General features: G+C 39.5%; 1 protein-coding gene across 2 annotated transcripts in view; it reads left to right on the top strand.

Moving 5' to 3' along the window:
* Psip1 (PC4 and SFRS1 interacting protein 1) overlaps positions 1-25,537 on the top strand; it is a 45,108-nt gene that overhangs the window by 9,866 nt on the left and 9,705 nt on the right. For both annotated transcript variants that reach the window (XM_005388709.1, XM_005388710.1), the window contains exons 3-7: positions 7,108-7,246; positions 9,813-9,917; positions 11,259-11,321; positions 18,416-18,509; positions 19,559-19,634. In XM_005388709.1, coding sequence (XP_005388766.1) covers positions 7,108-7,246; positions 9,813-9,917; positions 11,259-11,321; positions 18,416-18,509; positions 19,559-19,634 — 477 coding nt within the window. The remainder of the gene's footprint in view (positions 1-7,107; positions 7,247-9,812; positions 9,918-11,258; positions 11,322-18,415; positions 18,510-19,558; positions 19,635-25,537) is intronic.

The raw sequence follows: 25,537 nt of genomic DNA, 5'->3' as shown, positions 1-25,537 counted from the left end.
CAGGAATTGAACTCACGACCTTGCCCTTGCCAGGCAGGCGCTGTGCCGCTGAGCTAAATCCCCAGCCCTGATTGTTAACATATTAAGATGTGAATTTATGCATGACTTACAGGAATATAGTAAATAGTAAAATAATGGAAAGTAGAACTTAGTAAGTTTGAATCTGATAGGATGAGCAACTGGAATTCTTTTATGTGTGTGTGGTACTGGGGCTTGAACCCAGCACGTTCACACTGAGCTACAGCCCTCCCTTTTTAAATTTTTATTTTGAAACAGGTCTTGCTAAGTTGTCTAGGTTGGACTCACAGTTGGAATCCTCTGGCCTCAATCTCCCAGAGTGCTAACTATTTTCCTCGACTGGGCGTGGTGGTGCACTGTAGGCACTCTGGGAGGCTGAGGCAGGAGGATATAAGTTTTAAGTCCACCGTGGGCAACTTAGCAAGACTCTGTCTTAAAAAGTAAAAGGAGCACTGAGGAAGTAGCTCAGTGCAAAGGCCTAGTAACCACCCCAGTCCCCGCCTAAAAAAGGTATAAAGATAAAAAATATAAATAAGATGGTGTTAATAAGACCACATATGAGTTGAGTGCATTCTCTCAGTGGGGATATAATTCTGTTGACTTTCAGATTGTATTGATAGCCTCGCTATGTCTTTCATGATCTAAGATTCACAAAAACAAAACCAAGTAAATGATATTATGCGTTACGCAGTCAGTCACAAAGGAAGCAGTAAGGAAAGTATTACTGTCTGTAAGAGTGGAACTTAGAGCACGAAGAAGGGCACAGCGGACCTTACTTGGCTCTGCAGTTTCAGTGTGCACAAGTTTCAGTTACTGTGGTTAACAGCCATCTCCCAGCAACATGGTTAGAATTTCACTTACCTTGAAAATTAATTTTATAAGCTACAAAATGTGCTGCTAACTTTTCAGCCCACAAATGATGCTGAAACATTAGGGTACATACCACTCTGAAAGTTCCCTGGTAATCGGTGGCCATGCATTTGTTTCTCAGCACAAACAAGACTGCAGAGTGTGTCGTTGGCCTTTGTCTCTAGTGGTAGATCTGTGTGACACTTTAACAAAAACGGAAGAGGGAATTGATAGCGAAGATGAAAGGGTGACAGAAACAGTGGCAGTGCTGGTAGTTAATTTGAATTGAATGTAAATGCAGTATAGAATAGCTGATTGTCATGGTATGTACCACGGTGTGCCCCCAAAACCCTGTGTGCTCGTAAGTGGGTCGTTTGGCAGGTGGCTGGATCATTGGTGTGTGATAACTGGATCGACCACTGATTGGTTTAGCATAGTTGTGGGTGCTGTAGTTTCTGAAGAAGGAAGCCCCACCATGGGTGTGGGTGACGCCAACCAGTGGGCTTGTAGCCTGGATGGAATATAAAGGGACAGAGAAGGAAGGCTGCTAGCTACCTCTTGACTGCCACATCATGAACTGTTTCTCCTCTGCCATGTCCCTCAGCCATGCCAACCAGCCAACAGTGGACTAAAAGCCTTGCAAACTATGGGCTGTGAGCTGGGGGTGTAGTTCAGTGGCAGAGCATCTTGGCAAGTGCAGGGTCCTGAGTTTGACTCCTGGTACCAAAAAAAGCAAAACTGGGCTAAACTCTTTCTTCCTTGAATTCACGAGTGTTGGGCATTTTGTCCCAGTAGCGGTAAAGTGACTGAGACACTGACCTCATGAATGTAGATGTGTACATTTGGGAAGAGGCAGATGTCCAGCTAGAGAGACTTAGTGAGTTAGGAAACCAGGCTTATTAACATAAATGAGGGAAGTGGAAGGGACGCTGTCCCAGAGGAAACGACACCAACAGAAACATTGAAGATGTTTAGAATATTGAAACATAAAACATAAAATATTGGAAGCTGATTCACGTTTAGGAGTATGACTATCACCAAAGTATAGGAGTCGTAAGTTGTGAGGAAGATTGTTCAACTGGTCTTGATAAGTTAGAAATAACACCCTTCGAAATCTCAGTATTCCTAATGTTTTAAGTTACAATGTGCTAAGTAAGTAGGTTTTACTATTTCATTTCTTTATATGTTTATAATTGTCAATTATAGTGTTCAGTGTTTTGACAGTTTTTAATTTAAAGTGTTGTGGAACAGATATAATTTTTCCCATTGATAATGATCATTGCCTTGTCTGCTTATTTTCATGGTTTCACACTGTCATGCAAAGACTGGAGATAAAGAAAAATGATCCTTGTGAAAATACTCATTTCAAATCCATATATGTTTAAGTATCATTATGGTAGGTCATTGTTCTCTTCTGAGTGGCTTTTAGGTTTAGTCAGACACTTGAGGTTTTTAAACATGTTTCTGTAAGCATTTTTAAGGTCTCGCCTACTTTCTGCAGTTCATGTGCCACCAGTTTTGAGCCCTTTGGGAATTTGCACTGTAAACGAGAGTGCTGATTTTCTATCTACATTGTTGGCTTAGGATCTAATCTTTTCAGTCTTGTTTTCCTTTCCCAAATTTTTGTCTCTTTTTGTCTTGTTTGACCTTGATCCTTTGCTATTGTATGGCATTTCAGGAAGGAGAACTGTTGAATTGGTTATGGGCAGAGGTCGAATGATGGCTATTATAAGGCTGAATGTCTTGATCAAAACATAATTTTAGCTTAACTCTGAAGTAAATTTCTTCCTAAATGAAGTTATTGGTGTGCCTTAACCCTTACATAGTAATACATACTGTTTTGACATTGGGATAGACATTTAAAATACATAGATATGTTGAATATTTCTGAATTTCCGAATTTAATAACACTGATTTTTTACAATCCTTGGTTATATTTAGAGCTGTAGAAGTTTCTTTATTGGAAAGTTTATTTTAAAGTCCTATAAAATCTAACTGGAATGTGTTAACCATAATCATTAGGTCTCTACTGAATTTTAGCAGATAAGAAACTTGTGATAGATACCTATAATTTTTTGTTTTAGCATATTTTAGATGAAGTATCAATTTAGTATTCCTGTTGCTTTGGAAAGTTCACATATACAAACTATCATAGCAAAAAATACATACTGTGTATATAGAGTATATCTTTATAGTGTGCTTTCTGAAGAACTTACATAGAAATTATAAGGGGTCTTTCTTGAAGAATGTATCTAAATACACAAAACAGTTGTACATTGTGGATTATGTACTTTTGAATTTGTGTACTGTAAAATTTCTCTAATCTGAAAATCATTAATTGTAGCATCTTGGTTTTTTTTTTTTTTTTTGGTACTGGGAATCAAACTCAGGACCTTGCGCTTGCTAGGCAGGCACTTATGCCACTGAGCTATATACCCAGCTCCAATTGTAGCATCTTGGAAGTCATTCACAGACACGTACAAAGTAGCAAAAATTGAGTCATGTGAGACAGACCTTCTTAAGATTGAACGAGGGAATTCTTCGACTTGTTTCAGTGCTTATACTACAGTATAACGAGGGAATTCTTCTACTTGTTTCAGTGCTTATACTACAGTCCTTACACTTTATTTGGTGTCATGGGTTTTTGCATTTCCGCTTTTTCTTGACAAAGTCTTGCTATGTAGTTCAGGCTGGCCTTGAATTTGTGGCAGTCTTCCCGCCTCAGCCTTCTGAATGCTGAGATTACAAGTGTGTGCTGCCACACCTAGAATTTTGCTTTTTAAAATATTCTTATACACACTGCTAAAATGCTGGTTAGGGTTTTTAAGTGTGAGAACACCATGATTTTACCTTGTAGAGAAAGTACATGTTAGATAAGCTGCTGGCAAGGAGTTCAGTGTTTGTGAATTACTAGTACATATTCTTGAAAGCATCTTTAAATGAAACACATAAAACAATGTTATGTATTAACGCAATTATGAAAATGTGATGTCCTGTAAGACCATTGGTTTAGTTTTTTTTTTTTTTTTGTTTTTTGGTTTTTCTCCGGTACCAGGAACCGAACTCATGACCTTGCGCTTGCCAGGCAGGCGCTTTTGCGGCTGAGCTAAATCCCCAGCCCCATGGTTTAGTATTAATTCAGTGTTCAGTGAGACTTTTTAACATTTTGGCCTAGCATGGTGGCGCTCACCTGTAATCCCAGCACTCGGGAGGCTGAGGCAGGAGGATTGTTGGGAGTTGGAGACCAGCCTGGGCTACAAAGTGAGCTCAAGGCCAGCCTGAACTGCATAGTGAGACCTTGTCTCAAAAAGACAAAAACAACAACAACAACAAAAAACATTTTGAATTAATGTTTTGGCCATACTGGGCATTTCCTGAACTCAGGTGTGCTCTACCACTAAGGTATATCCCTTGCCCTTTTTACTTTTTTGAGACAGGGTCTCACTAAATTGCCTGGATGGCACTTAAACTTTTGGTCTTTTCTCAAGAATTTTCAATCCTTCCGCAGACAAAGGACTAAGATCTAGAGTATATGAAGAACTTTACAAAATCAGACCCCCTCCATGTAAAGACCCAATCTAAAAATGGGCATCTGAAATGAATATACACTTCTCCGATGAGGAAGTACAAATAGTAAATTAAATATTTGAAAAAATATTCAGCATCACTGGTTAATCAAGAAATGCAAATTATAAAACAACACCAACATTCCATCTCACTCCAGAAAGAATGGCTGTCATCAAGAAATCAACCAATAACAAGTCTATTGAGGCTGTGGGGAGAAAGAGACCCTTTTCCATTGGTGGGAATGTAAATTGATAATGACCAACATGGAAAATCAGTATAGAGATTTCTCAGCGAAACTAGAGGTTTCATTTGACCCAACTATTCCCTGTCTAGGTATCTTCCCGAAAGAGTTAGTGTCATACCACAGTGACACATGCCTACCCGTGTTTATAGCGGCATAATTTATCAGGGCTGAACCTTGGAAACAGCCCAGATGCCCATCAGCAAGTGAATGGATAAAGAAAATGTGCTGTGTATATACAGTGAAGTACTGCTCAGCTGTGAAGAAGGCTAAATTTGAATCATTTGTGGGAAAATGGGTGCACCTGGGGACCATAATCTTAAGTGAAATAAACTGACAGACACACAAGTTTAGGTAGCACGTTCTTTATCTTGTGTGAGAAACGCAAAGGGTAAATGGACGTAATGGAAGATAGATACTGGGAATATGAAGAACATGTTCAAATGGGAAGGGGAACAAGGGAGGGGAGAGGGAAAGAGAAGGAAGGGAGAAGGAGAAACAATGGAAGGGAACATGGGAACAGCATGTATAAATAGGGAGGGGAAGAAAGTTTGAAGGGAGGAGAGGGGAATGGAAAAAAGAACTAAGATGTGTTATGTACAGGTACAAATTCCCTATAACAAATGTGATCAATATGTATGGTGAGTACATATTAATAAATAAAGTAATAAAGTAAAAGAAAATTTTCAGTGCAAAATTTTTCCAGCCCCACCTCAGCCCCCCAGGTGCTGGGATTACAGGCATATGCCACCACACCTGGCTTCACAGGGAGCTGAATAAAGCAAAACTGCCAGGAGCAACAAATACTGACCATACATGAATGAATACAGTGGTTGTAATATCTCTCTTTCCCTCAATGAATAAACTAAAATTTACTTTATATTTAAAACATGTAGGGTGTGGGGCTATAGCTCAATGGCATAGCGCTTGCCTGGCATGCACAAGGTCCTGAATTTGATTTCCGGATATCAGGTTAATAATACCCCTCAGTTATTGTGGGCTGATCAGGTCTGTAATCTCCCCTGAACAAGTGTACAGTGAAGGCTAAATAAAGAGACAAATGGAATGATTTCAGGGCTCCAGGAGGATCAAAACCCTCTCACAGAATTTGAGATTCTCTTAGGGTCTAAGACCAAGACCTTCTCTCGGTGGCCCTTATTTAGTTAGCAGAAGAAGGGAGGGGAATACTCATGAAGGGCGGAACCACTCAAGGACTTCTCCACGTAAGGTATTAAGTTAGTCCACCCAGGAGTCAGATACCTGAGGCTGCAGGCATTGGTTGAGGTTGGATCCAGGTGTCCTTGGCTGTGACCTGGTCTTACCCTTGGAGGCTTTCCGGCTTCATGTGCCATTGCAGGCCTCGGTAGGGATCAGTGACTCACAGGGGTTCACTTACTATGAGTACACCGCCCATCTCCAGACAAGGAGTCTAGGCCTTAGACAGATTCTCAAGTAAACATGAAAAGTCCACTGGTTAACTTAAGTCCTGCTCAGAGCTGCTTTGTAAAAGTCTGCATCACCAAAAAAATACAAATAAATAAAAAGTAAAACATGAGGGCTGGGGTATAGCTTAGCAGCACAGGCACCTCCCGAGCAAGCGCAGGATCCTGAGTTCAATTCCCAGTACCAAAAAGTACATCAAAGTTTTTTAAAAGTGTATATATACTTAGGTAATACATACCTGTTGGCAGTTTTGTGTAAGATACTCAAATATATTGAAATAGGTGGAGTGCAGTTAAATGTTTAATGGTATTGGGTCAAACATTTTTCTATTATTATAATCAAGTTTTCAACACAATTGTAACATTTATGATACAGTGTGGTACTGTACACATATACATTAAGTAAGTCAATGTAACTAGCATATCTATCCATCCTATCTTCAGTGAGACCAGTTAAAATCCTTCCTAGCATTTTGAAATGCACATTACGTTATTATGTTTTAGCTATTTCATTAGTGTTAAATACATTTATATTTTTGTACAATTTCTGTTATTTTTTTACAAAATAGAATTATCTAGAAAGTTGTTGCTGAATTTTTAGAAAGTACTTTCAGGCTAGGGTTGTTAAGAGGGCTCCTCTGCTACCCTTAGGTCAGTTCGTTTCAACACACAAAAAGAAAAAGTATTTGGAATTAAATATATTAATTTGTTCTCCCCCCAGCACAAAACATTAGTTTTTTAAGCAGCCAGAACCTAAAGAACATCCCAGAACACTTGTTATAACAGCACTTTTTCTTCTCATAACTGTTATAAGTGCTGTTATAACAGCACTTTTTCTTCCCTTCTCACTTTCTTCTCATACCCTTGGGAAATTGCCCTCAATTAGTGAAATGAAATCAGTGAATTTAAAACGCTTTGATATATTCAGAATGCATCGTAGGATAGTGCTGCTCAGTTGCCTTGTACTCACAGCCTCCCCTTCTGTTTCAGAGCTTTTTTAGGACCAAAGGATATATTTCCTTACTCAGAAAATAAGGAAAAGTATGGTAAACCAAATAAACGGAAAGGTTTTAATGAAGGCTTATGGGAGATAGACAACAATCCAAAAGTGAAATTTTCAAGTCAACAGGTGAGTCATTTTACATAAAATTTAGTTTAGTATTTATTAGTTCAGTCTTGCAAAATAATCAGTGCCCTAGCTATTAGAAAATAAGTACTAATATAAAAGCCTTGTGAATGTCAGATTAAATTGTACTCATACGATTAAACCTTTACCTTTTCTGTGTCGATAAATTGTTGAAATTACTCATTGCAGTCTGGGTACAGTGGCGCGTGCCTGTAATCCCAGCACTTGGAGCTGTGACAGGAGGATCATGAGTATGAGTATGAGCCCAGCTTCAGCAATTGAATAATTTAGCAACACCTGGTCTCAAAATAAAAAATTCAGAAAGGTCCAGGGATGTAGATTACTGGGGAGGCTATGGGTTCAGTTCCCAGCAACACACACACACACACAGTTATTATGGGTGAAGAGATCCCAGTACACAGAAATATTCTGTTAATTGCTCTTGATTAAAAGTTTATTTAATTCATTGTTGAACTTATAACCATATTAATTTCTTAAATTTACATTTTTTAATTTAGAAGGCATGTGGTTTTCTTATTTGCAGTTTCTAAATCCATGCTAGAATTCTAATCTGTATTACAATATAAATGTCACGTAGGTGTGTGACAGAAGTATTTATAGCTCCCTGCAAATTACACTTAATGATGTCGGAAGGAGCTGCCTCCTTTTCTGTATTGTATATCAAAAGGTGTATTAATTTGTATCGATACTAAATTTTTATGATGTAATTTGCTTTTACCAAACTTAATGATTTTTCTTATACAACAGAAGCTGCTATTTCTTAATTTTTTTCAGGGCTGGTATTGACTCTTTTTCGAGGTACTGGGGATTGAATGCAGTGCTAAACAAGTAGGCTATCACTGAGCTAAACCTTCAGCCCTTACAGAACTTCTTATTTTGAGACAGGGTCTTGGTAAATTGCCTAGGCTGGCCTTGAACTCACCACCTCCTACCTCAGCCTCCTGTGTATTGGGATTACATGCAGGCTTGCGCCACTGCTCCTGGCTGGCTGGTCTTGATGTTATTTTAAAAATGTCTTTACAGTTGTACCGCTGAACTGTATTGCAGAACTGTGTTTTCCCCTTTTTAGGTTGTGTTAGGGACTGAACACAGGGCCGTGTACACGTAGCCAAGAGCACTACCCTGCCGATGTATATATCCCCAGGCCTATCTTCTCTCGTCCCCTCTTCCTCATCCTCTTTTTGTTCTTTTTAGTTTGCTGAGAATCAGACAAGGCCTCACTAGATAGTGGGCCAGCCCGCCACCACGGAGCTACATCCTTAGCCCTTACGGTCTATTCTTTACTTCCAGATGGCACATTTTGGCCACTGCATTATTTGTTTCCACTTTTGCTTGATATTTAGGTAGTTTTGCCTTAGAGATCTAAATTTCTACTTCACAATGAAATTTTTGGTAGTTTACATGGATAAAAACAAGTAACTTTCTGTCTTTACCAAAAGTATGACTGATTGTGTGGATCAGATGCACTGTGTCCAGTGGCGTGTTCCTAGGATATGGGGAAAGCAAAAAAGTTTGTCCATCGTGATTTTTATTTTGTTTTGTTTTTTTTTCCGGTACCGGGAATCGAACTCACGACCTCGCGCTTGCCAGGCAGGTGCTGTGCCGCTGAGCTAAATCCCCAGCCCCCATCATGAGTTTTAGAAGTTGCTGTGGTGCTGTAATTTTCAGGACATTTCTGTTATTTGTTAATAGTAACTTTGTGGGTTTTAGCATTCCTTGTTTACGAAAGAATCGGTACTCAGGGCTGGGGAACATAGCTAGCTCAGCTAGAGCACTTGTCTGACATTTATGAGGACCTGAATTTGATTCCCCAGCACCACACAAAAAATGCTCAAGGTTGGGCCTGGTGGTGCCCACCTGTAATCCTAGCACTCAGGAGGCTGAGGCAGGAGGATTGTTGCAAGTTGAGGGCCATCCTGGGCTACAAAGTGAGTTCAAGGTCAGCCTGAACTGCATAGTGAAACCCTGTCTTAAAAAAGACCAAAAAAAAGCTAAAAAATTTTGAGTTTTATAATTGTGGATTTTTTGATGAGGGGTACTGAATCTGTAGTAGCATTAAACTATTTCTGTTATTAAACTTCTATTGGTTTTGCAAGGTTGACTCAGGGCCTTCACTCTGAGCTGTGTCCCCTGTCTCCCTGTCCCCATTTTTAAAAACGTTTATTTTGAGACAGGGTCTTACTAAATTGCGCAGACTGGGCTTGAACTTTTATCTCCCTGTCTCAGCCGCCTAGAGTGCAAGTATTACAGGTGTGTACCATGTGTGTGGCAAAACTGTTTTTAAATTGTATATATTAAAATGTCAAGGTTGAGGCAAAAGGATCTCTGTAAGTCCAAGGCCAGCTTGGGCTACGTAGTGAATGCAAAGCCAGCCTGCACTACATAGTGAGACCCTGTCTCAAACTCCCTCCCCCTGAAAAAAAGTCCTGTGGAAATCGGGGTGCTTTTCTAACTTCGTTACAATCAGGCTTTTGACTTTTCATAAGTACAACATGTTTACATTGGAGAGCCTTACTTTGTGAAATTAATAATAGAGTGTTACTTACAGGCATCAACTAAACAGTCAAATGCATCATCTGATGTTGAAGCTGAAGAGAAAGAAACTAGCGTTTCAAAGGAAGACAGTGATCATGAAGAAAAAACAAGCAATGAGGTATGTTTTTTTTTTTTTTGTTTGTTTGTTTTGCCGTAGTGGGGATCGAACACATGACCTTGCACTTGCCCCGCAGGCGCTTATGCCGCTGAGCCATATCCCCATCCTGCAATGAGTATGTTTAATTTTTCTCGCATTTTAATCCTGTTTTGTTGCAAGGGAGGGATTGTGCTGGGCGTGGTGGCGCATGCTGGCAATCCCAGCACTCGGGAGTCTGAGACAGGAGAAATGTTCCGAGTTCGAGACGAGCCTCTGCTACAAAGTGAGCTCAAGGCCAGCCTGAACTACATAGCCAGACCGTGTCTCAAAAAGACAAAAAAAAAAAGCAGGGGAGGAATTGTAAAATGAGTTGACCAGGGCAAAGTAGGAAGTAAGTTTTGAAGTACTTGAAAAATAAATGAGAACACACAAGAGTTTTTTTCTCGTGTATTAAATACAGCATTGTAAAATAGTTTCTGCATCTGTTACATACATGGATTTTTACAATTTCTTTAGTGGTATTAGGAATTGAGCCAACATTAGGCCAGCGCTGTATCACTACAGTTACATCCTTAGCCCTTTTCAAATCTTATTTTGCTTGAGTTGCCCAGGCTGGCTTTGAATTTAGGATCCTCCTGCCTTAGCTGACTGAGTACTTGGGATTACAGGTGTGTACCACTATACTTGCCTTGGATGTCTTTATTTGCAGCTACTGCAAAGCATGAGATCAGCCATAGAGTGGGTGGTTTGCAGTTTGCTAGGAGTATTTTTTAAAGAGGAATATTGTGGGATAGATGTACTGGAAAGAGCATTAGACTGAATTTTTTTTAAACCTAGGTTGATACCTGTGTCTTTGTGATTATCTCACTTAACCTTTCTAGGCTTCATGAAGTGATGGTTGGATGATCTCTGAAATCTCAGCCACCTTTTAAAATTCACAACCCTAACATTTAGAGTTCTACTGTAGAAGTGGTTTTATAAATTTAAATAGACAAGTTCTGGTATGTTGGCAAACGTGACATTTTGTATTTGAGCTGACAGTGGAAATGTATTTTTCCCCCTGAGGAAGAGATAGGCTATTACTTACACTTCATAATGTAAAGATTTTGCATTTCTTTATTTTTATTTTATTTATTTTTTGTCTTGTTTTAGTGCTGCAGATTGAACCCAGGGCCTTTCATAATACTGTGCTAAGACTGTTAATGTTTATAATTTTAAAGGTCAGAGAAGCAAAACAAATTTCTCAAGTACCTTTAGTGAAATGTGTTTGTGATTCTTAGTTTAAGAAAGCCTCTTTCGTTCTTGGTGTAATTTATTCACTTTCATCTGTGTGTGGGCGTATTTTTTTTTTTTTCTCCTTAGGATATGACTAAAGCAGTTGACATGACCACTCCAAAAGCTGCCAGAAGAGGGAGGAAGAGAAAGGTAATTTCATTGACCATAGGAATCTTTAGAAACTTTTTTTTTTATTTGCACATAAAAAAAGATGATAAAACCTTACTAAAACGTGACTTTTTATCCTTTTCTTAAAGGTTAGATGTTTCTTGTTGATATAGCTATAGCACCATTAAGATGAGTTGAATCATAAAGGAAATAAAATTTAAAAAGCTATTGCTCATTTACTAGCTTTCATTTATTTTTATGACTGTCTCAGTTTTCTTTGTAAAATGGGTGGTGATACACACACTTACAGTGTTACTGAAAGGACTAAAGCGTCATCCTCATAATGTTGTGTCACAACGTGTGTGTGAAATGAGAGTGTCAAAATACATGGCTGAATATCTGGTGGACTTTCAATGTGTTTCTTCTCTGTAAGTTTTGTTCACACCTTTTCTGACCTATTTCTATCTATTACATGCTAAAGATACAAAGAAAACTGAGTTGAGTCTGTCCTGAAGTGTGGAAGCAAATAATTACAATGTTTCTTTATATATATTTGGGAAGGGATTTGATAAATTTGACAGGTACTTAAAAGAGGCAGAATTTTACCAATGTATGGTAGCACATACCTGTAATCCAAGTGTTCAGGGGAGGCTGAGGCAGGAGGATTGCTGTGAGTTTGAGGCCAGCTTGGACTACATAATGAGTTCAAGACCAGCCTGAACCACATAGCAACACCCTATCTCAAAAACCAAAAAAACAACATAAAAAATAGGCAGAATTTTGTCAGGCATCTAGATGGAGGGAGGACTACTGAGGCAATTTGAATATGATGTACAGCTACACGGGGAAAATTATATTACAGACACTTTCAGTTACAGTGTTGTACTTTAGTACAGTGGTCCCTCGGTTCACTAACTTAATTTGTTCTACAAATTTGGAAAAAAGATGGCCATGTTTGTGTTGGCATGGGTAAAACTGGCTACAGTCCTGTTTGTCACCTGATCCATAGTTTGCAAACAAAAACAAAACTTTGCCAAACGTTTCTGTTTGTGAACCACAGTGGCACTGTAATAACTGATTTTAAAAGTTAGAGGGATATGGATGTAAAACCCCAGTGTTATCCTGAAGAACTGGAACTTAGGGAAAGATGGGGAACCAGAATCACTTCAGATCTCTCCTTTGTTAAGGCCGTGCGGTAATAGGAAGTGGACTGGACCAGTGAGACTAGCTCACGGAAAGCCTCATTCGGAACACTAACGTTAACCGCCTAGGCCGGGAGCTGCACAGGGAGTAATGAAGACAGGTTGCTGCTGTCACTGCATGTACCCGTGACCAAGACAAAGTGAAGGCGTACTTTGTGTTTCTTGCATTTTGCTTTACTGTGCCTTGCAAAACCAAGCATGTTTCACAAATTGAAGATTTGGCAACTTGAACAAATCTACACTGAACAAATCTTTCAGTGCTATTTTCCAACAGCATTTGATGAGTTTGTGTCAGATTTTTGTAATTATCACAGTATTTGACTTCCCGTTCCTATATTTGTTATGGGAATTTGTGATCAGTGAGTGATCTTTGATGTTACTGTTGTTAATTGATTAGGGCGCATTGAAGCTGTGCATACAATAAGACATTGAACTTCACTGATACTGTGGATGTCCCAACTGCTCATTCCCTGTCTCTGCTCTTGCCTTGGGTCTGTCTGTTCTGTGAGACACAAACAATACTGAAATTAGCAATAACCCTACAGTGGCCTGTAGGTATTCAAGTGAAAGGAGAAAGTCACCCGCTACTTACTGTAAATTAGAAGCTAGAAGTGATTAAGCTTAGTGAGGAAGTCGTGTCAAAAGCTGAACCTAGGTTGAACCCTAGGCCTCTTGGCCTTGTAGGCAAGTTGTAAATGAAAGGAAAAAGAATTTGCAGGAAATTGAAAGTGGTACTCTACTGAATATAAGAAAGCAAAAAAGACTTAATTGCTGCGAATGGAGAAAGTTTTAGTGGTCTGGATAAAAACCACAGTTCACAACACCACCAGAAGCTGAAGTCTGATCCATGGGAAAGCCCTGTCTGTCTTCAGTTCTGTGCAGGCTGAGGCGAGTGAGGAAGCTAGCTTCAGAACAGACTGAAGGCAGCAGAGATTAGTGCTTCAGATTTACGGAAGAAGCTGTCCATATACCTAAGAAGTTCAAGGTTAAAGCAGTAGGTGCTGATGCAAAAGCTATTGCTAATTATCCAGAAGATCATAGATGAAGGAGGTTACGCTAGCTTAGAGTGTAGCAAGAATAGCTTACATTGGAAGAAGAGGCTCTCAATGACTTATAGTTAGGTGAAGTCAGTGTCCAGCTTCTAAACTTTAAAGGATAAACTGACTCTTGCTAGAGTCTAGTGCAGCTGGTGACTTGAGGCTGAAGCTAGTGCTCATTTTCTTTCTGAAGGTGCTAGGGCCCTTAAGGATTACAGTAAATTGGCCTCTGCTTTGTTAATGGAACAGGAAGGCATGGATGACCACATAGATGACGGTAGCATGGTGTACTAAATATTTTAAGCCAACTGTTCGGTCCTACTGCTCAGAAGAAGATGATTTTCAAAATAGTATTGCTCACTGACAGTGCACCTCCTCACCTGAGAGTTCTGAGGGCAATGTTCAGTGACATTAATACTTTCGTACTTGCTAACACGACATCTACCTCGCAGCCTTTCTGCATGAGAAGAGAATGGTTTCTTGAGATATGATCTGTTCCTCTGAATGTACTACAAGCATTTTGGAAACAACAAAGACTTGATTAATGAAGTTAGTTGATAAAGCAGAGGCACAATCTGCAAGGACTGACTCCAGTTTTGAAAGAAGCTCTCTTGGTAAAATGTTATCGAGCATCATTATATTCTATAGAGAATCTTTTGTGAAATGAGACTCAGTTGATGGTTAAGAAGTTGCCGCAGTCACCCTCAACCTTCATTAGCCACGGAGCGTACCAGTCAGTAGTTAGCGCCAGGTTAAGGCCCTCCACTCACAGAAGGGCTGGGGCTCGGCCGGGCGTGGCGGTGCACGCCTGTCGTCCCAGCACTCGGGGGGGCTGAGGCAGGAGGATCACTGTGAGTTCTAGGCCCGCTTGGGGCTACAAAGTGAGTTCCAGGTCAGCATTGTGAAACCCTGTCTCAAAAAGGCAAAAAAAAAAAAAAAAAGGGGGCTGGGGTTCACTGAAGGCTTAGATGATTGTAGCATTTTTGAAGCAATTTTTGCTTTTATTTTGTATTTTTGTGATAGCAGGGATTGAGTCCAGGGCCTCACACATGCTAGGCAAGTGTACCACCAACCTACATCCTCAGCCCTAATAAAGTACTTTTTAATTAAAGGATGTGCATTTTTAAAGGAATAATGGTGTTAATAGACTACTGCAGAGTATAAAACAATACAAATTTGTGACTCACCTTATTACAGGAGTCTGGAATGGAACCTACGGTGTCCTTAAGACATGCTTATAAATACATAGAACAAGAGAATTAAAGTGGAGAGTTGATGAGTGAGAAAGGGCCTTCCTAAAGAGTTTCATAAGCTTAGAATAGTGAGTTTTTAATACTATAAATGAGAGATGGGATTTACACGTGCTCCAGGAGGTTAAATTGATTATTGACTAAAAGTGGTTGGCAGAGTGGGGCAGAATCTAGAATGATTGTAGTGTGTGTATGCTTAGATGAACTGAGTTTAGGAAGGCAGAGAATATTTGTTAGAGATCAAAGTGGGAACTGTAGTGAAAACACATACCATTCTAGTACCACAAGGAGGAAAAGAAAAATTAAAATGTGGTCATTGATTTAAATAAAGATGAGATAAATGTGTCAAGAGAAAATGCTTACTGAGATATATACAGAAACTGGACTTCTGAGTGATTCGGCAAAATAAGGCTGAGAATGCACTGCCTGGAAAAATGCAAGAGAATAGATCACACTAAACAGAGGAGAGAATTTTAAGAACCAAGGTGTGATTAAGTGTCCTGTTGTAGACAGGCTCTAATAAGATACTTGACAGGTTTCCCCTAGGATACTTCAGCATCAGTAGAGGAATGGTGAGTAAGGACAGAGTGAAGTGGATTGGAGAATGAGATCTTTCGTTGTAAAGTAACAGTATACTTTTGAAACCTTGGAAGGAAAAGAAGTAATACTGCAACTTAGCAGGGATTTACATAGGTAAGGGAAAGTGTTTAAAGTAAAAAAATAGTAGGTGCCTGAACATTTTTTCTTTGCAAGACCAGAAAAGGTGGAAGATGTGGAATGAGCCGATTTAAACTGTGTTTTTGTAAGGATTTGCTGGGTGAGGTAAGGGAAGGCACATTGGAAGGAATCCGCCTCAGGAAAAGATCAGCATTTTAGCCTGTTTAATGCAGAGAAAGGTAGAGGCTGCACACATCTCTAGGCAATTCTGGAAAGTAAGGGAATCCCTGCTTACAGGACTCAGTCTCCCTCCTGCAGACCCAATCCAAAGCAAGACTTTCAGACATGATACAAGGCCTGAAGTGAAATGGAGTGGGTCAAAAATTTGTGCTAGCTGTTCAGGGCCTGAAATAAAGGGTAAAGGAGTAATAAACGGCTTTGAAACCCCAACTGTGATTTCAGGCCATCCCACTAGAGTGCAGCAGCTTGGGAATTACAGGACACCAAAGGCAGAATTGTATAATAATCCTTGAGATTTATGAGAGTGCTACAGCAAAGCTGAAGATGCAGAGGGCTTTGAGGAAGCATATCAGTGGTAGTTTCGGTGGGGGCTGCAGGGCAGGGTTCATGCTAATTAAGCCCAGGGTCTTTACAGTAAGCTATATCCCAGCACTTTTCATTTTTTGAGAACAAGGTCTTGCCCAGGTGGGACTCAAACTTGAGATCCTTCTGCCTCAGCCTACCTCAGTCCTGGGATTACAAGCACATGCCACTGTGCCTTTTTTTTTTTTTCCCCTAAGGTAAGGTCTTACTGGCCTAGGTTGGCCTTGTGTTTGCAGTCTTCCTGCCTTAGCCTCTGTAATGTCAGGATTACAGGCCGGAGCCTCCATGCCTGGGCCCATAAGGTGGTGTGTGGGTGTGTACATGTGTTTGTTTTGGGTTTTTTGGTCTTTTGAGACAAGGTCTTGCTGTGTAGTTCAGGCTGGTCTTTGAACTTACTGTGTAGCCACGACTGGCGGGGAACTCATAGCAGCCCTCTTTCCTTAGCCGCCTAAGTGCCGGGATTGTAGGCATCTGCCGCCATGTCCAACCTCATGAGGTTTTGCCTGTGGGATAGCTTTAGGGAAGGGAAGGGAAGGTGATAAATAGAAAGTGGGGCCATAAATGGGGAGAAAATGAATTGAAGGTTAGAAGTCTCAGTGAAATTAAGTAAAATATGGAAGAAATGAGTTAAAATGTTTAAGATACTTAAATATATACATATTTAAAATCACTAGGTTTTTTCTAGTTAAAATAATTCTTGTTTTAAAATTCTATTTTCATGAGGAGTAGTGCCTTTTAGTGTTGTTTTGGTTTTGCAGTCCAGGGATTACAAAACTCCAGAGCCCAGGGCCTTTGCATTAAGCTATGTCTCCGACCCTTTTTTTCAGTTTTTTTGAGACAGGGTTTTTCTAAGTCACTAAGTTGCCCAAAAATTCTTAACCTGAGCTAATGTTTTGGGAGGAATTTTTGCAGTGTTGTCCAAGAATAAAGATTATCTTAGATGAGTTTGCTAACTTTAATATGCATTGTTGTTTTCCAATTATAAAAGCAATAAAAATACTTATAAAACTAACAAAAAAGAAACGTCAAGGTAGACATGATGGTACATCCCTACAGTCGCGGTACTGTGGGAGACTGAAGCAGAAAGATCAGAAGTTCAAGCCCAGCCTGGGCAACTCAGTGACTTAGGGGAGATTGTGCCTCCTGCCCCAGTGAAGCATATATTCTTAGTGTGTCAGATTTATGTGTCCTTTATTAGCAGTTTTCATAATACTCTTTTAGAAAGGCAGTAGTAGTTTCTTAATCATCAGTAAATACTATATGAATGATTTACTGCATTCTTGTCAGTACTAGACATGTTTGGAAATCAGATCATTGAGTAAAAGGCAGTTTAAAATTTATTAGTAAGACTGAATTGTGCATGTTTTGAGTTTGTCTTGCTCTTATTTTTGCTGAAGAACTGTTGTTAATGCTGACTTCTAAATAGCCGAAAAGTAGGAAAATAGCTGTTCACTGGTAGTGAATCATAGCTATAATCCCAGTGCTCAGGAGGCTGCAGTGAGCTTGAGGCCAGCCTGGGATACATAGTGAATTCAAGGCCGGCCTGAAGTAGATAGTGAAACTCTGTCTGAAAAAACCACTTCAGTGGTCAGTCCTACCTTCAGTTTCTTTGCTTTTGCAGTTCTGATCATTACTATTGCATCATGTTTGCATTTCCATTCTAATCTGTGGCTCTTCGTTTTGTTTCGTTTTTGGTTTTTTGAGACTATGTCTTGTTATATAGTTCAGGCTGGCCTTGAACTCATAATGTAGCCCAGGCTGGCCTCAAACTCACAGGGATTCTCATGCTTCAGCCTTCTAAGTGCTAGGATTACAGGCGTGTGCCCCACCATGCTTGGCTTAATTTATGGTTCTTAACCCTTATTCCACTGTAATGCTTAAGTTAGCAGTACTGATTCTCATTTGGAATCATTATCTCTTCGGAAGAGTTACACCAGAATTTATGGGAGGGCATTACAGTCTGCAGAGATCCTGTTTTATGGAAACAATAGTAACTCTTACGGAAGAATGTCAGCTCTCAGTCTCAGTTCAGAAATAGAATGTGTATATATTAACAAAGTTAGAGAGTTAGAAATAGTGAATTACAGCATAATTGCATTGTACTTTGGTTCCCATATTACATCAAGAATATTATTTTATTTTGACAGAATATTTGTTTTTAGAAAGGATTTTTGTTTAGGTTGAGAATTTTTTAAAGGTGAATTAAAAAATAGTTTTCTAGGGTTTTAATAGTTTGAGGATGCTGCTCTGATAAATTATCTAAAAATTAAAAAGATTGTAAGAAATTATACTTGCTTGGCTCATGTTAGATGGATTTTTTTGCTATCGAATTAAAATTTGAGTATGAAGTATTTGCTAAATAAGTTAATTAAATGTTTGTGATTCAGGCAGAAAAAGTAGAAACGGAGGAGGCAGGAGTAGTGACAACAGCAACAGCATCTGTTAATGTAAAAGTGAGTCCTAAGAGAGGACGACCTGCAGGTAGGCTTATTATTTAAATACTTGTTTGGCTTGTGATTCATATTCCAGTCCATTGGAAGTGGTGCTGCCTCGAGTGTTCTGAAATGAATGCATAGGCAGTTGAGGTCAGCTTTAGTGCTTAATGATAGGGGTACAGATAAGTCTGAGAAACACAGTTTCATTGTGCAGACACTGTATTAGGCAAACTAAAAACGGATGTTAATAGGCCGTGTAGTCTATAATGTAGGGGACCACAGGTGTATATGCACTGTTTTTGACAGAAACGTGGTACTGTGTGTACACATGTGCAGCATATCAAAGGAGGTGCACAAGGTTCCTGCTGTGTGACATAATATTCAGGTTGGAAATAGTCACCTTTTTCACTGTTTTAAGTATAAGCTTTCTAGGTGGAGTCATAAACACAGCATTTGCTTAATGTTAACAGCTGTTTATTTACATTATGTTTATAAGAACATAACATGATCTTCATTGCCTACTTAGTATTTTCTTGGCAAATACGACCTTCCTAATACAAAGTAAAGAAGAGAATTAACAAAAATTGAGCCAGTTTTTCTCTATTTTGTAATAGGATTTTTACTGAAGAGAGCTAAAATGAAGAATAACAAGGGGAAAAAACCCGAGAATTTATTTACATAATATTTTGGAATACAGTACTGTCATAATGGATCAAATTAATGGTGTTAGGATACTTAATGAATTCTGATGCGGGCTTAGAGATGACTTTAAATGTCCATAATAATACTGTGGTATGTCTTTTGACTAAAAATGATTCTAAAGTTGAATTTGCGATATCACTATTAGAACATCAATGAAAAATGCTGTTTAAGCCCTTTCAAATATACTGAGGACAAGTTGAAAATGGCGATTTTTTGCTTTTGCTCATTTGATCCATGGAGGTGTATTTTTAACAGAAATTTGTAAGTCACTATCTATAGTAAGACACTAGATAAGGTTTTATGTAGTATGTATCATTTGTAATTTGTGTACATGAGATTTGTATTTTTACAGGAACTAGTAATGATTTTTTTTTTCTCCCACATGAATGTTAGCTACAGAAGTGAAGATTCCAAAACCAAGAGGCAGACCCAAAATGGTAAAACAGCCTTGCCCTTCAGAGAGTGACATGTGAGTTTATTTTAATGTATACCTGGTTGTTCAGTAAATGAGACCTTCAGGTATTTATGCGTATATCACTTTGCAGTTTTACTTTTGTCTTGTCGTATAGGATGTGTGTTGCTTGCTATAACCGTTTTTTTATTTTTTTATTTTTTTATTTTTATTTTTTATTTTATTTTTTTTTAAATTCTTTTTTTTGGTTTTTCTCCGGTACCGGGAACCGAACTCACGACCTTGCGCTTGCCAGGCAGGCGCTTTTTGCCACTGAGCTAAATCCCCAGCCCCGCTATAACCGTTTTGATATTTGTAAAATGGGAAATGGGGAAGATACTGTAAAAAGTAAAAATTGGTAGAGAATCAGAATGATGTGATGATTATTTTGTCAGTCTATTTAAGGTCTATTTAAGACCTTTTCTTGGTACTGGAAGACATAAAATTATTTTTTGCCATGCAGGGTAAAGTATAAAAGGGAAATTGGGCAAAATACTATGTTGAAGGAATTTTAGATATATTTTTAAGTAATGTCCACAAATCTTTTTATCTCCTCCAGAGTAAGCGCTTTGTTTTAAAATAGTACTAAACATATTTTTGTAGTGAAAATTTAGATTTATTTTAGAATAACTAGTTATCAAAAAAGTACTCTTTCTTTTTGCCCCACCCTCACCCCCTACACTTAAGGATCCTGTTTAGTTTGGCTTTTCTGGAAAAAATTTAACGAGAGGGGATATTTGGACCATGGAGGTAAACCATTTTGTGGCTATTGTGTTTAAAGATTTTATAGGGAAGGCTCAAGTGACATATGTCAGTTAATTGATGTACATCTCAGCTACTTGGGAAGCTGAGGCAGGAGGATCCCAAGTTTGAGGCCAGTCTGGGTAAGTTAGACCTTTCCTTAAAAAATAAAGGAATAGATTTATAGTGTTTCGAATGAACAGATTATTTTTATAGCAACATTTTAAATTATAGAACAATATTGTATAGTTTTATTTATTTTTTGAGACAGGGAAGTCATGAACTCATTATGTAGCCCAGGCTGACCTCCAACTCTCCACAGTCCACCTGCCTCAGCCTCCCAAGTGCTGGAATTAAGGAGTGCGCCACCACACCCTGTGGTCAGAGTTGGTGTAAACTGAACTCCCAGCTCTTCTTAATGATACAAGGCATTGAATCTGCAGGGACACTACCTCTGAGCTACACTGCTGTTTTTATTTTGTATTTTGAGAGAGGGTCTTGCTAAATTGCCCAGGTTGCCCTTGAACTTGTAATTCCTCTACTGAAACTTCCTTGAATACTGGGACTACGGGAATGCAGTGCCGTGCCCGGCTGAGGCCCTGCGTGGCTTGCAGTCCTCTGCACGAGTACCAGGCCTCACACCCTGTGCACATGCTGTACCAGCGTTTCACCTTGAGTCCTCAGCCAGAATACACTTAAAAACCTTTATGTTACTGCAAAACTGCCTGTGAGAGTATTCTTGAAAATAAGCTGGGTGCAGTGGCGTGCACCTGAAGTTCTCCGGACGAGGCAGGGACATTACTTGAGCCCAGGATTTGGGGGCTAACGCGTGCAAAACAGACGCTGTCCTTTAAAAAATTTTTTAAAGGACTCTCAGATAGTACCATATAAAACCAATATATTGTTTATTTAAAAATTAAGAATCCTTAAAATCTGTTTTCTTAACACAAAAAAGGTAATGCATACATTAAGCAGCTGAATTTAGCCATTTCACAGTGTATAAATGCTATGAAACATGTATGCTATAAATACATACAATTTTTACCTGTCGGAAAGTAGTGCCACAGATGTAGGACAGTTTCATGACTGCAGGGAAATTAGGAAGTTGTGTACTTTTTTGTAGGTGAGTTTGTTTGCAGGCATTGTTCCCTAGGAATTGTGAAACTTCGGGAAAATACTGTGAGACTCCTGTTTTGAATACAGGGATGTTCTGAATTAGGTCCTAGTTTTCCCTGGAAAGTAGCCCTTTGCCTCCATGGCTTTTACGGTCCTCTGTAGTTGGGAAAATACTGCCAACTATGGTGAGCAGCTGTCTTAAGCCAGCTTTCAGACTGTAAGGGTTTGGGGTCCAGTATTCCTTTTTAGAGTTGTTCTTCTGATGGAATTTGGTGTCATTCTTAATGCATTATTTTATTGTGTCCATTCCAGGTAGCTTCATGTACAGTGGTGTCATTCACAAGATTTCCCCAGATGTGCTTGTCTTTTTGTACTTAATTACACATAGTTTGAGTTTGTACATTTTCCTAATAATCACCCTTGGAACCTATGCACCCATGAAGAAGGAAGGCAGTTCAGGAGCCATGTTCCACCTGAAGACACTGGAGCCTGAACCTGAGGCCTTCACATAAGCTGTATGCCCAGCCTGCTTTCATTTTTTTTTTTTTTTTAAATTTTGAGACGGCTTCTCACTGAGTTGCCCTCACTGGCCTTGAACTTCTGGCCCTCCTCCCTCAGCTTCAGAGCTGTGGGATGTGCAGGCAAGTGTCACCGTGCCTGGCTCCAGGGAGAATGCCTAATGGCAGATCTTTGACCCCAAGCTGTCTGAATTTGAAAATTCTACATCCTTGTTTGAAAAGAGACCACTGAGCCAGTAATCCCAGCACTTGGGAGGCTGAGGCAGGAGGATGGCCAAGCGTTTGAGGCCAGGCTTGACTACATAGTGAGTTCAAGGTCAGCCTGAATTCTCAAAAAAAGCCTCTTGACTTATCAGTATACTGCCATGAAAACTCAATCAAAGCCACAAATGTGTTGAGTACATTTTCTTCTGTCAGGCTATCCTAGTGCAACAGCTTTATTCATTGTTGGAGAGCAGAAAAGTTGTCCTGAGAGGCTCAGGATGGGCGAGAGTACGGTAATGGATTCCCAAGTACAGTGCATGCGAGGAAGTGTTTCTAGTGCTTGGTAGTACAGTAAGGACAGCTGCAGTCTGTGAGAGTCCCTAACACATACAGCGAAGGTGTGAGGAGGAGGAGGTGCCAGTTACGCTTATTTGATCATTATTCACTGTATGCATTTATCAAATTATACTATATTCCATAGTACACATACTATATCAGACACTTGTAAAGGGATTGAGAATTAGCTCTGTAGTAGAGTGCTCATCTAGCATAAGCCAGGTCTTGGGTGTAATATTCACAATGCACAAAAAAATTGGTTTTAAAGAATTTGGGTACCCAGCTTCTCAGCTCCAAAGTGAATGCAGCATGTTTTAGGTTTTTCTTTTTGCTACCAGTTTGGTGAGGCAATAGATAACCCTAAAATAGTGGCAGTTTACAATAGTGATTTAGGGGGGTTGAACCTAGGGCTCTGACCAGTGGGCACTCTGAGCTTCATCCCAGCCCTTTCTATTTTGAGAAAGGGTTGCTAAGTTGCCCGGGCTGGGTGCAAATGTGGGTTTTTCCTGCCTCGGCCTCAGATGTACTTCACGTTGCTAATGTACCACCTTGCCCGCCTGTGTTTGTTATTCATGCTTTATGTAGGCTGTGTGTTAGCTGTAGCTCCCTTTGGTAGCATGACTGGGCATAGTGAGTGGAGAGCAGAGCTCAACTAAGTTCTTGCAGAACTTCTCTTCATCGTGGGAATAGCGTGTATTTGGTGCCAACTACTTTGCAGTGGATACTGAAATGACAACAGGACAGAACCCATATGAGCTGAAACCAACTTGTAATACTCACGTAGGGCTGGGGATGTAGCTCAGTGGCACAAGCGCCTGGCTGGCAAATGCAAGGTGCTGAGTTCGATTCCCAGTACAAAAAAAAAACATGTAAAGTAAGAAATGTTTGTGATAAGCTACTGGGATATCTGGGGTTGTCTTTGCTTAATTAACATGTACTAGAGAACTAAAGAAACTACAGTTTTCTTAATGTTCCTTTAAACTGTCATAAAGAGAAATTTGTTGGACTGGTGCTATATAGCTCTGCAACAGAGCACTTCAGGCCCTGGCTTAAATCGCAGCGCTGTGTGCAGTCAAGAATTTGATGGGAGATGACAAGAAAGAGCGCAGGGAAAAGTCATTATTTAGCAAGCATAGTGTCCTTCGTGGAAATCCTTCTGCTAATTTTTGAAAACTTGAAATAATCCTTTTTCCTATGAGCTTATGTAATGGCCTTTTTGTTGGTTTGTTTTGAGATGAGGTCTCAGTATGTTGCCCAGGCACTGATCGTAGGCTCAAATGGTCCTCCTGCCTCAGCCTCTTGTGGAGCTGGAACTATAGGGTTGATCTACTATCTTTTTACTTTTTGGTGGTGTAGAGACTAAACTCAGCATCTTCACACTGAGCTGTTACAGAATTTTGAGACGCTTCGGGTTTCACTAAGTTGCCCAAGTAAGACTTGAACTTGTGATTCTCCTGACTCAGTCTTTTTGAGTTATTTTTTTTAATTTCAGAGTTTTCTGCATGCTAAGCATGTGCTTTATCACTGAGCTACAGCCCTAGCCCCAGATTTTTAAAATACACGCCTAACGTCTTGTTTTACAGAGCTGCATGGTGTTTCACTGTATATGTAATTTTAAAGATTTCCGTATTTGGGTACCCCCTTTAAAATACATAGTAGTCTAGGCTGAGGTTATGGGTCTGTGGCAGGGCACTGTGGTTAGTATGGATGTCGCCCTGGGGTTATTCCCTAGCACCATAACACACACACATAGCCATCTCTGTTTTACATTTGCAGATACATCCATTAGAATACTACTATCTGAAGTAGATTGGTCGGGTCAGAAGGCATTTGTATTTTCAATAGTTACTTGTTTCCACAGCAGTTTGGGGAAAGCAGGGGGCTCACTCGTAATGCTTAAGAGCCACAGAAATGTTTTTTATGTTTGACTTTACTCCCATTTTAAAGAAATGTTAAAGTGTTGAAGTTTTATGTGTGTGTTTTCTCTTCCATTGACTGAAAGTAAAAGATGAACCCTGTATAACATTTGAAAGTAAGCATATCCTGTGGTAATTTTCTGAAGAAGCAAAAATGAATTTTTTCTTCGAAGTGTCTTAAGCACTCAAGGAAGCATTTGTTTGTAACAAAAGTCAATAGGCTTAGAACTGAAATACTGAGCTCACCATGTAACCTTTGGCCACCATCATTTTCTCATTTTCTGAATGAGAAGCACTGCACTGAACAAAGTCCCTTCTAGTTCTAAATGTATTGTCCAGTTTATGAAAATCTTAGTAAAAAAATCTCTGGATAGTAAAAACATCATAGTTTTCAACAAAACTTTTCCATGTTGAAGTATTTTTTAAATAAAGGAATTGCTGTAGTTGAATGTAAACACAGACAGTGGTTGTTAGGCTTTATATCATCTGACTCTCGTTTGAGGACGTATTTCTGGTGTTCAGAGTCACACAAAGGTTCCGCAGCAGTGATCAGCAGGGTGGGCAGGCGGACTCCTCTGAGGGGTGACGGGACTACCGAGAGGGAACCGGCTCGGCGCTGTTTGGGGTTATTCTCAATTGGCCATACTTACCATTATATGCCTAAAGTGTTTCTTTGAATTCCAGTTTGCTTTAACTTTTGCAGTTTTTTCCCAGTGTGTCTACTTTTAAAACAATTTATTCTTATAAATATGTAGACTATAACCTCCATAAGTGGGGTAGCATTTTTAACCTTACAAAGCCACGGTTTTAATCCCCAGCACCAAAAAAACAACACAAAACATACACTGTTTCTCTTTCCCTCTACAAGAGCCAGGAATCTTGCTCATGTTACACACTGCTGTAGCTCCAACATTAAGAACAACACCCTGCACATTGCTAGGATTAAGATTATTTTTCTGAACAGATGAATCATGGCAAAACTTTATTATTATTTTTTTTTTTTCCGGTACCGGGATTCGAACTCACGACCTTGCGCTTGCCAGGCAGGTGTTGTGCCACTGAGCTAAATCCCCAGCCCCACGGCAAAACT

This window comes from Chinchilla lanigera, unplaced genomic scaffold, assembly GCF_000276665.1.
Source record: "Chinchilla lanigera isolate Chin_1 unplaced genomic scaffold, ChiLan1.0 scaffold00033, whole genome shotgun sequence".
Lineage (NCBI taxonomy): Eukaryota > Metazoa > Chordata > Mammalia > Rodentia > Chinchillidae > Chinchilla > Chinchilla lanigera.
Note: the sequence above shows the minus strand (reverse complement) of the source record. Positions and strands in the feature narration are given on the sequence as shown.